We start from the raw sequence: 15,667 nt of genomic DNA on the forward strand, positions 1-15,667 counted from the left end.
ACCCAACCCCTCATCCCATACAAGACATTGCTAACTTGCTAAAATATGTGGAAGGCTCTCTAACTGTCCACTGTGCACTGTGCACTTTTGGTACATTAGTTAGCTAAAACCTTATGTTCAAATAAACATTGATGTTATTTCCTTTATAAGGTCAATAATTATCTCATCAGGATACAATTCTGCAGAGATTGTTTTAAGTAACACAAAAACAAAATTACGATATAAAAGACATCTTTAGATCAGTAGATTTGACAAATGCAACCATTTACTTAAAAGAAATAGGTCACTCAGCGTAAACAGTGGTATACAAATCTAAACTTCATAGCAAGATTTCCATATAGATTCTAACAAAATTGCTGTCTATAAAGTGCCACATTTTCCACTAAATCATTTAAATTCTTCAAGGGTTTTCAAATAAGGGGATGAAGGACAAGTAATGGGAGTGGCAGTTATAAGCATAAAACACAACTTCTATAAACTCACCTGGATAGTGCTCTAATAAAAATATTGTTGTCTGCATCCAGATTTCAGGTTTGTACTAAACGTACTATCAAACCAGATAAGAAAAATAATTTAAGAACAAATTGTGTTATCACACAGAATCTGTAAATCAAAAGGACACCTACAAAATCCAAGTTTAATTATCTTGTTAGCCCTAAAGGAAACTATGAACAGTGACACTAACCTTGTTCTGAATGTCTTTCAGACTTAGGTCTCTCTACAGTAGTAATTACATTATGGTATATGGCATCGAAATATAAACAGGTAACCAGTGTGGTTCTAGAGAAAAAGCATCAGTTTGGGAGGCCAATCTGCTCTTTGCCACATGGATGATTTGGAGGCCTTGCCATTTAACTACTCAGATGCTGTTGCTTCTTCACCTGTTATTTTGGGGTTATCCTCCTTGGGGTAGATAAGAAAATTAAATTTTCTAACCTAAAACTAAAGTGCAATTCAACTAATGCTGTAATAGTAGCCCATTCATCTAAAAATCAAATTATTTTTGGATTATCCATTTCACTGCTACCCAATAACAGCTGAGAAAGTTGAGAACACTAGAATACACACACAAGCCAAAACTCACAGTGAAAACAAAGATATTTTCATAAGGCCCGATATCTATTTATTTTCAACAAGCCTTAAAAGACTGAGACCCTCTGAACCAAAATCTTATCCAGCTAAAATACTCTTGGGTCAAGGGTTTTAACCTCAGTAGCACACTTTGCAATTGGGCCATTCTACAGATGAAAAACTGTGCTTTAAAATCTGAAAATGTTGAATATAATGAGCCTGTAGAAAACCTTGCCCTAACTTATTTTGACTTCCCAGCTGTGTGAATGTATGCATCTCTAAGCTCTGTTTATTCCATATGCAATAATGTAAACAATTATTTTGAGATTCTTAACAGTGTTGACCATGATACTAAATCCTATTTCTCAGATACAATGCTATTCAAAACCCCACAACCACTCCACTTTTAAGTACTTGAAATCAATGGGGAAGGCTTTTGTTTTCTGAGACTATGCAGTAATTCCCTGCAACAAGTCACAAGCAGCATCTAGCATATATTGCTACTCCCTCTCCACATTTAAACACTCACACACACACACACACACACACACTCACAGACATGGTACAAACAATAGAAAGCAAAATTATTAATTAGAGTAGATGTTACTCTAATTCCTGAAACAGATTCCTGTTTTCCTATTTTTTATTTATCTGAGGCTGAATTTCAAAAGAATGAGTCTTGATTCTGCTTCTCTTAATCCCACAGTTCCACCCACCCACAGGAATAGAGAGTATTGGTGTTCTCAGTGGGGCTGCTTCATTTTTCCAGAACATTTGGTAGCCTTGGCCCCCACCCGATAAATGCCCGATGCGGAGTCTTCCCCTGCAACCCCTCCAAATCTCACACATTTCCAAATGCCCTCTAGGATGTGACAGTAACGCCGAGTTGAGGATCACTGCATCTAGTTAGTGCGCTTAAGCCTCTGTGTTAAGAACTCCTTGTTTTGAAATGTATGATTTAGGATTCACAAAATAATGCCTAGGCTATCCGTAATTTATGTGCTTAAGGTCACCGCAACTTAAATTCTTTTTTTTCAAAAGTAACTCAGCCTAACTTTTTTTTATTTTTTTGTACCAACCACAAGCTTAATATAAGCTATAACTGAATTCCTTCCAATTATCACTGGCCTGGGCCAAATGAAGTGGTTACCTACCCAACAGTTACTTAAACTGACCCAAAAAACAGCGAGGTGACTCAGTTACATAAGTTTCTTTATGTGACGGAGATGTTGGCAATTTTCAAATATTTGAGGTACTGGGACCAAACTGGTAACATCAAACTTCATTTTAGTCTTAACTAATTCCTTCACAGCAACCTAGAGGTTTTCCATAAAGGCAAAACACAACATTCCTATTCCTATGCAGGCCAAAAGATGGACACTGTTAAGAAGAAAATAAATAAATTTGACAAACTGGTTAACCTTCAATTAGCAGTGACAAGGTATCACACAAAGGCTTGCTTCACACATGTGTAAACAAAACCTTCACCCACCTCGCATACAACACTCAAAAAGTAACATACTATTGTAAAACGAGTATTAGTCTCTATTACCAGATTAAATTTTCTTCCAGAAACATTTTAATAAAAATTGGCCATTTCCAAGAAGCACCCACTGCATGCCCATCAAAAAAAAAAAGAAAAAGAAAAAAAGAGAGAGAACCGTAACAAAATAGAAAATTTACCATGTGGCTATGATTTAAAGAAAGAAAATTGCAGACATTAGAGCACATCAGCAAAGTCCAATATTAATGTCACATTTCTTCTTATGGGCTATGATTAGGAATCTGCTTAGATACCAAAATAAAAATACAAATGCTCAACTATTTAGGTCAAAGGACCTCTATAGAAGCATCCGTCTTCAAAGGCATTCCAGTTTGAGACTCAGTCTTAGAATAAGGCATAACAAATATTAACAGAAGACATACAAGGTGATGAAAGAGGGATTCTACAATTCCCCACATACTCTGAATCTGATAAAACAAATCTAGATTTTTTTTATTATTTTTCTTTAAGCAATTGCCAAGACTGGAATCAAAGATAAATAGAAGGCACAACAGTTTTGCTCTGTTTTTTTTGTTATCTGCATTTGGGGGATTTTTTTGTTTTTTGTTTTTTTACAAATACAAATTAAACATGAAAAACTCTACTTCAAAAAAATCTAACAATAACAGTTCAAGAAAAGCATATCAGTTGCAGTCTAGACATTTAAAACCTATCTCACAATTTAAATTTTAATGGTAAAAACAGGTTTTAGAATTGTTTTATGATCAAATATCAAAAGAAAAAACTCTATTAACACCTTTTATTCAGTTTTTAACCATACCAGTGAGCATCAAAATTGTCAAATTTTCCAATGGCAATTTCTCCACACCAGAAGGTAGTCATGACTCTCAAAGAAGAAACAATTTGGGCTTTTCCTGCCTTCAAAATGTTTATCAAATCCTGTATTTCTCACAGGCTTTTGAAACACGTAGAAAATAAGTAAGAAATATTCCAATGAATGAAACATACCAAATGTCAGTAATAAGCGAGACATTCCTTTGGGGAAATGGCTGTTAAAAAAAAAATCCAGTCTGTATATGCAAAGTAAGCAAGGAAATTCAGTCTTTTTTTTTTCTTCTTTAAAAATCCGTTACTCCTAAAATATCATTCCACAAAATTGGAAGTGAAGGACTAAAGGTCAGGAGAGGGAAGGGATGGAGAGGGAGCACACACCATTAACACAAAAAGAAGTAAAATTGTACAAACTTAAGCAGTTTATAACAGACTAGGATCATACTCCAAAATACCAAAGGCTGGCTGAAGAAATTCACCGTTCTGCAGGAGTCAGGGTGTGAACTGCTGCATGAAGATCAGTGAAGAGCGATTCACTGCCTTGGAGCAAGCCCCCTTCCCATTCCAAATCCTGGTTTCTGCACCATGCCTCCACGGGGAGGGCCTCTCATTCCACCACCCAGCCCACCTCGAGGGCCTCCAGGTCCCCGCAGGCGGTTATCTCGACGGTCCCCTTCCCTGGCAGCTCGAGTCTTCTTCTCTTCCACATTCAGACGGACCTCACCTCTGAACATGATGGGCTGTAAGAATCAAGGTGACCAGATTTACTAAGTGCTGATAGGCTATGACTATTAATGATAAAACAAAGCTATCATAAAGAAACAGCAGATTACACATCAGCTAAGTTTTCACAGTTCTGTTTTTGTTTGGAACTCAGAACACATAATTTCCCATTAACAAATATACATAAAAGTGGTTAGGTATGCAGGCCAACTCAAAAAAAGGGCCAATTTAAATAGCAGAGCAGCACAAGGAACTCTCATTGTACTTATTAAAGGAAATCTAATTTTCTCATAAAATTATGTAAACAGAATAATATAAGAATTGCCTTCTTTTCCATGGATTCGGAAGCTTAGAATAAAACCTCATCATCACGTAATGTGGAAAGATGTTACCATACATATTTATGCAAAGTACAAACACATCTTAAATAAAAACATCATTAATTTGACCAAAATATAACAAAATGCTATTCATCTTATAAGAATTTTGAAAAAATATTGAAGATAATGAAAAGAATGAATCTTAACAAGGGGGGGAGATACATCCACATTAAGTCTTGCCCTTTTCTCCTAACAGAGCCAAAGTAGTTAACAAAGGGTTACCAAACATTCCAACAAATTCGATTTGTGTTCTTCAGTGGCAATATAATTTTCTAAATGTTTTAAAAAATTAATGTCTAACAGTACTTACCATGTGCCAGGGAAGTGTTCTGATCAAATTTATTAATGCATTTAATCTCTGCAACAACCCTAAGGGTTGCTATGACAACTACTTTAGAGACTAACAAACTAAGGGCCAGGGCAGTTAAAGAATTTGATTCACAAGTCACCACACTTGTAATGGAAGAGGAATACAAACCAAGGCCATCTGACTACTACCAATAGAAGCTCTGACCCACAATGCTACACTATGACATGGTAATCAGTCTATATAAGCTATTTCTATTCTCACAAAAAATTATTGCAAAGAGTATAACTTCTATCAATACAATGAAAAGAACAGTGGCCCCTAGACCTAATACATGCTGAATGATGGATTTATCTACAAAGCATACTGGACATTTCTGAGTTCAGAATTCAGTGGTCTTAGTGAAATAAACCACCGTTCTCAGTTTTGTAGGGGATGCTTCACAAGACAAGTGTTTAAACAATTTTAAAGATAACACATACTTGCAGATTATAAGGCTCACATAATATGACAACATTATACTTTGTAGTATACCAATTAGCACTCTGGAGAACATCGTTGATCTACAACATTTCTATTATATGGTTCAAAATGTGTAGTTTTAATTTACAGGGACAGAAAGTGGTTGCCAGAGGCTGGGGAGAGAGGGTATGAGATGTGTTCTACCTGCCATTAAACTGTACAATTTAAAATGGCTAATTTTATGTTTTGTGAATTTCACCTCAAAAAAAAGCATAGCTTCTAAAGATCCCATACCCATCTCAGTAAACTGGTATCATTTATACCCTTGCTCTTCTCTACTGCTACGCAACACAGTTTTTGGCTAATGAAAGGTATTGGGGAAGCAAAGGGTTCTTTAGAGCTTCACAGTAAGATTTCCATTCTACAAATCTACGTTATAATGTATAACAGTAAGAATATTATAAATAAATATGGTTCCAAGTAGGATATCTACATAACTTATCTTCCAAACCCAGACAATTTACAGAATTAAAGGAGAAGCTCTTAATAGTTACATGCAGACAACAGCTACATACCAAGACTACCCTGGGCAAATGGGCTCTCTTCTTAGGTAAAAGTAATATTGTATTTCATCTCCTTTACACCAGAAGCCACCACCAAGGAAAGAAATTTACATAAACTTCAGTGCACTGGTAACTATTAGTTAGTACATTTTCATCATTCACTTATTCAAAAACTAAGTTTGTTGTTCAAAACCCCCAGGCAGGTCTTTAAGTCTTTAATAACAGTTGAATATGATGGAATAAATTACTTAAATATGTTAGAATAACTGTCATGTTACATGATGGAGACATGACTGTAAGGACAAATACATTCTAAAGAACCAAGATACACCTATTAAAAAAAAAAATGAAAAACTGCTTACCCTGTTGCTAAGGACCTTCTGAACAGGCTCAGAATCATCAAACACAACAAAACCAAAATTGGGTAATTTCCCACCACTGTTAATGCGCAGCTCCACCACATTCCCGTAACCTGCAAGTGAAACAGATTCTCAAGTAACTGCTTAGAACATTTCCTTTAAACATTAAATGCATACCATTAAATAAATACACTTTACACGTGACTACCGAGCCCTTGAAATGTAGCTAGTCTGAATTACGATGTTCCCAAAAAGTATAAACTATTCACTGGATTTCAAAGACTTAGTAAAAAATATATATATATAAAATCTCTTATAATATTGTTACATGTTGAAATCATAATGCTTTAGATACACTGGGTTAAACAAAATGTTATTAAATTCTCCAATTTCTTCTTACTCTTTTATGACATAACTACTAGAAAATTACAGCTTCCATCTGTGGCTCATCTTCTATTGCTATTGCACCACACTGCACTAGATGAATTCAGTGTTCAAAACTCAACCACCTACTTTGAAAGAAATCTTTAAGCTCTGATTTGTCCACCTCATGAGGCAGGTTGCCAATGAAGAGTTGGTGACTGTCAGGGTGTCTCACAATTCTTCGGGGTTCAACATCACCTTGCTCACCAGCCTCACGAACTTAAGAGGAGACAAAAACAGCAGTGAAATACAAGATAAGGACGACAACTCTCAGTGACTGTTCCCATCCAATGGTTTTCCCTCTACCTTACACAGAGGTAATTCTATCAATAATTGTTTTTTAAGCATAAATACACAAATATAAACCACCTCCCCCAAATAAGCTCTCATCTCAGAATCGCCCAAACTAGAGAAATCACCCTTCCGAGCCCTTACTTGGCCTGGGGCCTCTCTGGGGAGGAATATTTATTCGTTGTTCTCGAACTCTTTGATCCCTCTGAGGTCTCTGTGGTGGAATCTGAGATTCAGGCTTAGACTCCGGACGAGGCTGAAACATTTAAGTTAACTCTTACGTAAAAACAACGCAGGCTTACTTTCTTATGAAGTTTATTAGCTAAATAAGGTTTAAAGTAGAAAATGACAATTTCCTCATCAAAAAAAAAAAAAGCATTTAAAACCACTCCTTTCTCCTCTGCCCTATGTACCAGTTTCTACATTATCTAAGCCTCTGTTGAATCACATTACCAAAATGCAAGTACATTTGCCTAATGCACATGTTTTATTAGAACCTCACCTGTGAAGCTGGTACTTTAACAACATGAGGTGGTATCCCAGTAACCGGCACAGCTCCACTGGGTGGAAGGTTCTTACTGGTCACAGATGCCCAAGAAAAAGTCTAAGGGAACACCAATATTACATGACTATACCATGTATCAAAACAGTATAAAAGCTACTATACATAATATATGCATCACATTCTCATAGGCAGGATGGAATGTAAGTATCTTTGCGAGCCCTTTCTTTCACCTACTCACAATCTAGTACTAAAATTCCTTGGGACTGATAATCAAGTATCAGCCAATTTGAGAGGTTTAGGGTCAAGAAAGCTATTTTCAGCCAATTTCAAGTTTGTAAATCAAGGAAAATTCTCTCCTTCAAAACAAGCTCCACTCTTCCTCCTATGATTCGCCCAATCTGTGGAACAAACATTGACCCAATTACACCAGTTTTAGAATCATCATAAACACCTTTCCAACCCATTTAAAAAACCGCAGAACAACCAAGCCAGGCATGGTAGCTTACACCTGTAATCCCAGTGACTTGGGAGGTTGAGGTGGAAGGATGGCTTGAGGCCAGGAGTTCGAGACCAGCCTGGGCAAAAGAGCAAGACCCCATCTCTAAAAAGATTAGCCAGGTAGTATACCTCAGGAGACTAAGGCAGGAGGATCATCACTCAAGCCCAGGAGAAGTTCAAGGCTACAGTGAGCTATGATTGTGCCACTGTACTGCAGCCTGGGCAACACAGCAAACCTCATCTCAAAAAAAAAAAAAAACAAACCCACAACAAAGAATTGCCAGACCCTGTTATTCCACCTAATTATCTCTTCTTCATCTCCACTGCCACAACTCTAATCCAGGCCATCATTATCTCTCACCGTAACTACTAGAATAGCCACCTAACTGGTTGTCCATTCTCAATCCAGACAACCTACTTTTTTACCTACAAGCTAAAGTCATTTCAATATTTCTCTTTCCTACTCACCTATTAGCTGCCAGAGGGCAAGAGCCCCATCTGTTTTACCAATATAATACCCATACCTAGAACAGTGCCTAGCAGAAGAGGTACTTGAATTAACTGAACAAATGGCATTAAAAAAAAACCCTGACCCTATAAATACAACACTAAGAAAAAGAAAAAAAAACATTCCTTTCCAGAGCATCAAATGTAAAGATTCTGTGAGTTCAGTTAACAAATCACCCTAATGGGTGAATAACTGAAAACTCCAAAATTTGAAATCAGGCATTCCAACTAGAAAAGTAGCTATTTCAGCAGTTTGTTTCTACCTTTATTGTAAGGCTATCCTTAATTAGATTTCATGGAAAAAGTCTACTCTGGCATGTCATTTTTCTAAAAATGATGTGATACACTTAGCATTGTTGTTAACAAGCATATAATATTTTACAATGTAAAAGATGAAATATTAAAAAGACAAGGGTTGTCAATACGGTGACACAATGGCACCTGAAATTTCTGGCCTAAAAGGTACTCAAGATACCTTCGGGGAGGGGGTGGTTATTTTTCATGTTATAAAGTAATAGGTATCATACCTCTTACTTGAGGCATGGCTCAATATGTAAGAAATTTCCCTGAACCACCAAAACATGAAAATGCATCTAACAAAAGTCAACCAAACGATAATAAAGGAGAAGAGAGATTTTAAAAGATAAATGAGAAACAGAATAAAAAGTAAGCATGTTCCATACCCTCAAGTCTTCCTGCACTGTCTGAGCTATGTCTGCAGGTGCTGGAGAAGAACTCTTCTGAGTATCCTCAGGAGCAGTTTCTTCTAATACTGGCTCAGACTTTTCCTCTTGGATTTCAGATACAGGTTCTTGCTCTGGTTCTGGTTCAGGATCAGGCTCTGGTTCGGCAACAGGCTCCTCTAAATGTTCTTCCATGTCATTACTTTCATTGGAAAATTTGAGAAATATCATTTTGTCTCCATTCATTTTTCAAGAAATTCCCAATCATTTAATTAACCAGAGACCTGAACATAAAAGTAGCTCCCTCTCTCCAAAAAAGATGTAAGAATTATATATCTGCATTTATAAAAGCAATTAAAAAAACACTCAATGACTTATTTGATAAATTCTGATAAGCAAGGATCAAAATGAATGTTGTTTCTCCTTCAGCTGGAATCCCACAACTATTATAATTCACTTAGCACACATCATAAAAACTCTTACCAGGCTACGCAAGCAGGGAAAGGAAGCTGCTATTCAATGCCTATAGTTTGTTTTGCAAAATGAAAAGTTCTAGAGTTCTGTTGTACAACAGTACATATATAGTACCTATTGTAGACTTAAAAATGGTTAAGTTAGGTAAATTTTATGGTATGTGGCTTTTACCATACCCGCACATATAATAAAAACACATAGGAATTTTGGGGGGGAAAAAAGACATTAGTTATGCCTGATCTCCAATTACGTGAGCGTCCTTATCTACTTTATACTCCCCCAAAGCCCTTAACGTGATGCCTTGATACATTAAACTCTTCATACAAAATCCAGAATTTTTTTCACTTAGCATCAAGAAGAAACTAAACCAGAAAGCAATTGATAAATACTATTTAAATAGTCCTCATAATACAATCTATTATTAAATTATATATTTTTGCTTAGTCCAAGTTGCCAAAACTTTTCTTCTGAGAAATTATTTTCTGAAATAATTCTGAGAACGTATGACTGTCCACCAACAAAGACAAAGATTATAAAATGTAAATTTTTATGCAGCCCTGGTTATAGGAACAAAATTTTCCTTACCTGACAACAGTCTGATCATAGAAAGTTCCAGAATCATCAGGAACCACCTCAGGTGTCTGCTGTCTTTCTTCAGGTTCCTCTACTTCTTCCTCAGATTCTAAGTGAGAAAAAGCTATTTAAAGTTATTCGTGCTCACGGAATTCACAAATATATTCACTTTTACACTGTTTGCTATAATCAAAGGACAATAAGAAAACATACATGTAAAAGTAAAGAAAGCAGGGCAGTTTCATAACATCATGGCACAGACTTTAAGGATAAAACTAAGGCTATTCTAGTGTTAAGAATATGGTGTCTGAGGGTCATATTTCCAGTAACCTAATGCAGGCTCTATCACCTTGCTAGCTACACGACACTAGGCAAATTACTTTACATTAGGCAGTAATCTAATGCAGGCTCTCCCACTTTACTAGATATATTACTTTGGGCAAATTATGGCACCACAGTGCAATAATCTATTAAATGGGGGACAATATTACCTGAAGTACCTATGTATAAGGTGGTGTATTACACAGCGAATATAAAGTGCTTAGAACAGTCTCAGCCACATAAAAAATACTCAAATATTACCAGGTCGGAGAAAATTCTTCATAGGTCTCTGTGTTTCTACACATCTTTCACATCTACCCTTCCTTCCAGAATGTCTTTCAAAAACATCTGTATGGCAAACAGTTTTGGAAAAGAACATCTCCCTCCAGAACAAAGCGTAGGCATGTTTAGTTCCCATTATATAATAAAAGATTTGGGTTCCCTAAACTCAGCGTTCCACATTTTCGACACAATCTATAGCAATACAAGTAACCATCTGTCCTTCTTCACGGTATCCTGTAGGAACTGTAGCAAAAATGCTACTACTGTTGCTGTAATCTGTCCACTTCCAACCTGGAAGTCTTATGTCTTCTATTAACATTCATGAAGTAAGGTTACCTTTTAACTTCAAGTAGGGTAAAACCCCAGAATCTTCATATGTCTTGACAATTATTATTAATAGTTATTAATGAACACAGATTATAATAAAACACTGGAGAAACCCATAGCCTCTTAAGGTCTGATGCCATCAGGAAAATTTAGACAACTTACAGGGTTTCACAACTTACCCTCCTGAGGCTCAGTGACAAAGCCACCAAAGACCTCGTCTTGGTATCTGAAGATATCATTGTGAACGTAGAACTTATTTGCAACAGAGCCCTGCAATGCCAACAAAAAGTTTTCATTTACTCCACAGAGTTTTAAAAAGCCAGATTACTCTACACCAATGGTTCTCAACTGTGGGCAGGTCTGCCACCAGGAGACATTTGGCAAAGACGGGAGACATTTCAGTTTTCCCAAGAGGGGACTTCAATGACAACAACTGAGGGTAGAGATGCTGCTTAATATCCCACAATGCAAAACACAAGCCCCCACTACAAAGAATTGGTCGACCCAAAACATCAACAATGTCAAAACTGAAAAGCCCTGCTCTACATTATGGCTATAAAAAGACTACATTCACATATATTTTGTTTGCTGAAAACATTTATCCTTTACCACCAAATGGATATCCAAAAGTTGACAAAACTCTAAGTATATAAGATGCCACAGCCCACACCTCAAATCATCAGGAAACAATCATACTCCTAACTTCAGCAGATATTTAAAATTCCCTAAATCTGTATCCAAGACTATTAATACACGTACTCAAGGATAACGGAGCTGAAAAAGTTTGCTCACATGAGGTATAAGACACAATAGTCCAAATCCAACTATGTCATTTACTAGTTATTCAATTTCTAAGGCTGTTTCTTATCAATAAAAAGAGTGATATCAACATATACCTCAATTCTTTCTGTAATAAATGAGACAGTTTAAAGAAAAAAGAGGAACTATAATTAAACCTATAATGACAATCACAGGCCAGGTGATTGATTCTTTGCATATTTATAAGTCTACCAAGTCTTTTTTTTCTACGAGATGGGGTTTCACTGTCACTCAAGGCTCAAGTACAGTGTCACAATCATTGTTCAATGTAGTCCCAAATTCTGGGCTCAAGCAATTCTCCTGCTTCTGCCTCCTGAGTAGCAGGGAATATAGGCATGTGCCACCATGCTCAGCTTTTTCTTTCCTGGACTAGAGAGGGTAGGGTTCCAATTTTTTGCCCAGGCTGGTGTTGGAACTCCTGGCCTCAAGCAATCCTCCCACCTCAGTTGCTGGGATTACAGGAGTGACTGAGTCTTCACACTTTAATCTAAGCCTTCTTCTAGGAAATCATGCCTATAATGACTTCATGTAGTTTTTCAATAGAAAGCTATTTTATATTCAAATAATAAAAATATAACGGTTTTAGGTTCACTATCCTAAATAGAAAATTATTTTAAGATTAATGACAGAGAAAACAATTATTCAGCAAGCTCTTAATGAGCCACTTTTTTGTGCTTAAGTAGATAGGCTTCCTGACCTTATTTGGTCTGGACCAATCTGGAAGAAGGCACAAATGCAGTTATTCAACATAAACTTGTGGTCCTTCCATGATAAGAATAACTAAAAAGAACCAGGCCTCCTTGAAGGAACGGCTGATTCCAGAATTGAGGCTAGCAGGGACAGTAAATGAGCCTGGGACAAAGTTACAAAGTGTTCAAAAAAAAAAAAAAAAAAAAAGACACAAAAGGCAGCCTGAGGTGGTTTACACTGACCAGATGTGAACATTTCACACGTTATAGTTAGTAATGGATTATAATCAATTAAATGTACTAAGAATCTACGAAAGATAAGATAGGAGAGAAATTTCTTTACACTAGAATGCCAGTTAACTATAGAATGATGGGATTAGATAATCTCCATCTCCTACCAAAGTAGCAGTTGGTTCTGGCCAAGAATGCTGAACAAATGCATAAAACTTTGATGAAGAACAGGACATCTGCATAGTCTCAAAGAATCTCCCATAATTTACTTACAAACCAAAAAAAGAAAAATATTTAACTTTACATGGCAAAACCTGGTGAACATCACTAACTAAATAATCAAAATTAACATCACTACTAATAGGTCTAAATGACATCACATACCACGCGAATGTAAGGCACTGAAAGACACTTACGTATGAAGCATTTTACATGGTAACTTGACCGTGCTCTTCAAAAATGTCAATGCCATGAAAAAAAATTAAGGACTATTGTAGATTAAAGGAGACTAGACAGACATGATAGCTAAATGCAATGTCTAATTGTGGACGGGATCTTGGGACCAGGAAAAAAAAGGACCATAAAGAACTTTATGGGCTGCAGGTTGATAATTACACTGCATCAATACTTTCTGAATTTGATAACTGTACTACAGTTATGGAAGAGAATCCCTTCGTCTTAGGAAATGCCTATTGAAGTATGTGAGGATGACCGGACATTTCTCCAATGTATTTTCAAATGGTTTAAAACAAAAAAAAACCGATAGGTAAATAAACAATTAGGGGCAAGTGCTGACAGTAGCTCTAGGCGAGGGGTAAGTTATTGTACTATTCTTGCAACTTTTCCATAAGTTTGAAATTCCAAAAAAAGTTTTAAGATATGCATAACCTTTCATTGTTTCTTTTTTACATACATTTGACGTACAGAACAAATCATTCCTACACATACCTCAGGAGCAAGGACAAACGTCTGCATGAATCTCCTCAAAGCCTGGTTGTTATTAGAGAGAAGCCCCATCACCTGCACCACCACACCGTCATTCAGAGTGGCGTGAGCATCAACATGGCGAATCTTGGTGTGGCAGTTGGTGAAGTTTTGTGACATCACTTTCCTATGGATTTCCTAAGAAATCAAGGCAAGAGTTAATGCCTAAAAATTTACACATCTCCAACTTAAAAAAACCTTCTAACGCAGCACAGCTTAAGACAATGTGCATGTTTAAATTACAAAATATGCGGACTCTACTTTCTTTCTACTCTATTCCCAGCAACCACACTAGAGTCTCACTGAATTAATACATTTTTTAAATCAAAAGTATAGTTTATTATATCTCAAACAAGAAGCAGTAATCAAAGTATGCACCTAAACTTTCAACACATTGTTGCCATTTTTTCTTACTATTTTTTTAAATTTTATTTCAGAGTATCGGGGGGTACAAACATTTTGGTTACGTAAATTGTTTTTGTACACTTTGAGTCAAAGTTATAAGTGTGCCTATCACCCAGATAGTGTGCACTGTACCTATTAGGTGTGAATTTACTCATCCTCTCCTCAATCCTGCTTGATTTCCGTTGAGTTTTATTTCCATGTGTGCACATAAGTGTAGTTCAATTAGTCCCAATGTAATAGTGAGTACATGTGTTTGTTTTTCCATTCTTGTGATACTTCATTTAGAAGAATGATGTCCAGTTCCATCCAGGTTAATACAAGAGGTATTAGTTCATCATTTTTTTTTATGGCTGAGCAGTACTCCATGGTATACATACACCAAACTTTATTAATTCACTCACGTATTGATGGGTACTTGGGCTGTTTCCACATTTTTGCAGTTGTGAATTGTGTTGCTATAAACATTCGAGTGCAGGTGACTTTGTTATAAAATGTAGTTTTTTCCTCTGGGTAAATACCCAGTAGTGAGCGGGATTGCTGGATCAAATGGTAGTTCTACTTTTAGTTCTTTTTTTTTTTTTTTAATTTCATCTTGTTATGAGGGATACAGAATCGCAGGTTACATACGTTGCTCCTGTACCACCTTTCCCCCCAAGTCATACTTTTAGTTCTTTGAGGTATCTCCATACTGTTTTCCATAGAGTTTGTACTAGTTTGCAGTCCCACCAACAATGTATAAGTATTCCTTTCGCTCTGCAACCAGGCCAGCATTTATTGTTGGGTTTTTTCTGATAAAAGCCATTCTCACCGGAGTTAGATGATATCTCATTGTGGTTTTGATTTGCATTTCCCTGAGGATTAGAGACGTTGAGCATTTTTTCATGTTTCTCGGCCATTGTCTATCTTCTTTTGAAATGTTTCTGTTCATGTCCTTTGCCCACTTTTTAATGGGGTTCTTTGTTTTTTTCTTCCTGATTTGCTTGAGTTCTTTGGTTATCTATGCTGGTTAATCTATTCTGGTTATCAGCCCTTTATCAGATGTATAGAATGCAAATATTTTCCTCCATTATGTAGGTTGTCTATTCACTGTATTGTTTGTTTCCTTGGCTGTAAAGAAGCTTTTTAATTTGATCAGGTCCCATTCATTTATTTTTCTTGTTGCTCTGATTGCCTTTGGGGTCTTCTTCATAAATTGTTTGCCTAGGCCAATGCCCATAAGAGTTTTTCCAACATTTTCTTCTAGAACTCTTACAGTTTCATGTAAGTCTCTTATCCATTATCCATCGTGAATTAATTCTTATGAGTGGTGAGAGGTGCAGATCCTGTTTCAGTCTTCTACACTTTTTAAAAGTTTAAAAAAGATAATCCCCACGCTAACGCCAATTATCTTTAAACACACAAAAACTTCAGAATGTATCATACAAAATGAACAAATGTAACATTACATAAGCATTT

At 36.3% G+C, this 15,667-nt stretch overlaps 1 protein-coding gene across 3 annotated transcripts in view; it reads right to left on the bottom strand.

Moving 5' to 3' along the window:
- Positions 1 to 626: 626 nt before the first annotated feature.
- The window catches only part of G3BP1 (G3BP stress granule assembly factor 1), a 32,859-nt gene continuing 17,818 nt past the window's right edge, over positions 627 to 15,667 (bottom strand). For all 3 annotated transcript variants that reach the window (XM_069483904.1, XM_069483906.1, XM_069483905.1), the window contains exons 4-12: positions 13,772 to 13,945; positions 11,264 to 11,354; positions 10,167 to 10,263; positions 9,108 to 9,309; positions 7,417 to 7,518; positions 7,059 to 7,170; positions 6,714 to 6,842; positions 6,204 to 6,313; positions 627 to 4,146 (exon numbers count right to left, since the gene is read on the bottom strand). In XM_069483904.1, the coding sequence (XP_069340005.1) occupies positions 3,940 to 4,146; positions 6,204 to 6,313; positions 6,714 to 6,842; positions 7,059 to 7,170; positions 7,417 to 7,518; positions 9,108 to 9,309; positions 10,167 to 10,263; positions 11,264 to 11,354; positions 13,772 to 13,945 (1,224 nt within the window). In that variant the 3' untranslated portion in view covers positions 627 to 3,939. The remainder of the gene's footprint in view (positions 4,147 to 6,203; positions 6,314 to 6,713; positions 6,843 to 7,058; positions 7,171 to 7,416; positions 7,519 to 9,107; positions 9,310 to 10,166; positions 10,264 to 11,263; positions 11,355 to 13,771; positions 13,946 to 15,667) is intronic.

The sequence above is a fragment of the Eulemur rufifrons genome, chromosome 10 (genome assembly GCF_041146395.1).
Source record: "Eulemur rufifrons isolate Redbay chromosome 10, OSU_ERuf_1, whole genome shotgun sequence".
Classification (NCBI taxonomy): domain Eukaryota; kingdom Metazoa; phylum Chordata; class Mammalia; order Primates; family Lemuridae; genus Eulemur; species Eulemur rufifrons.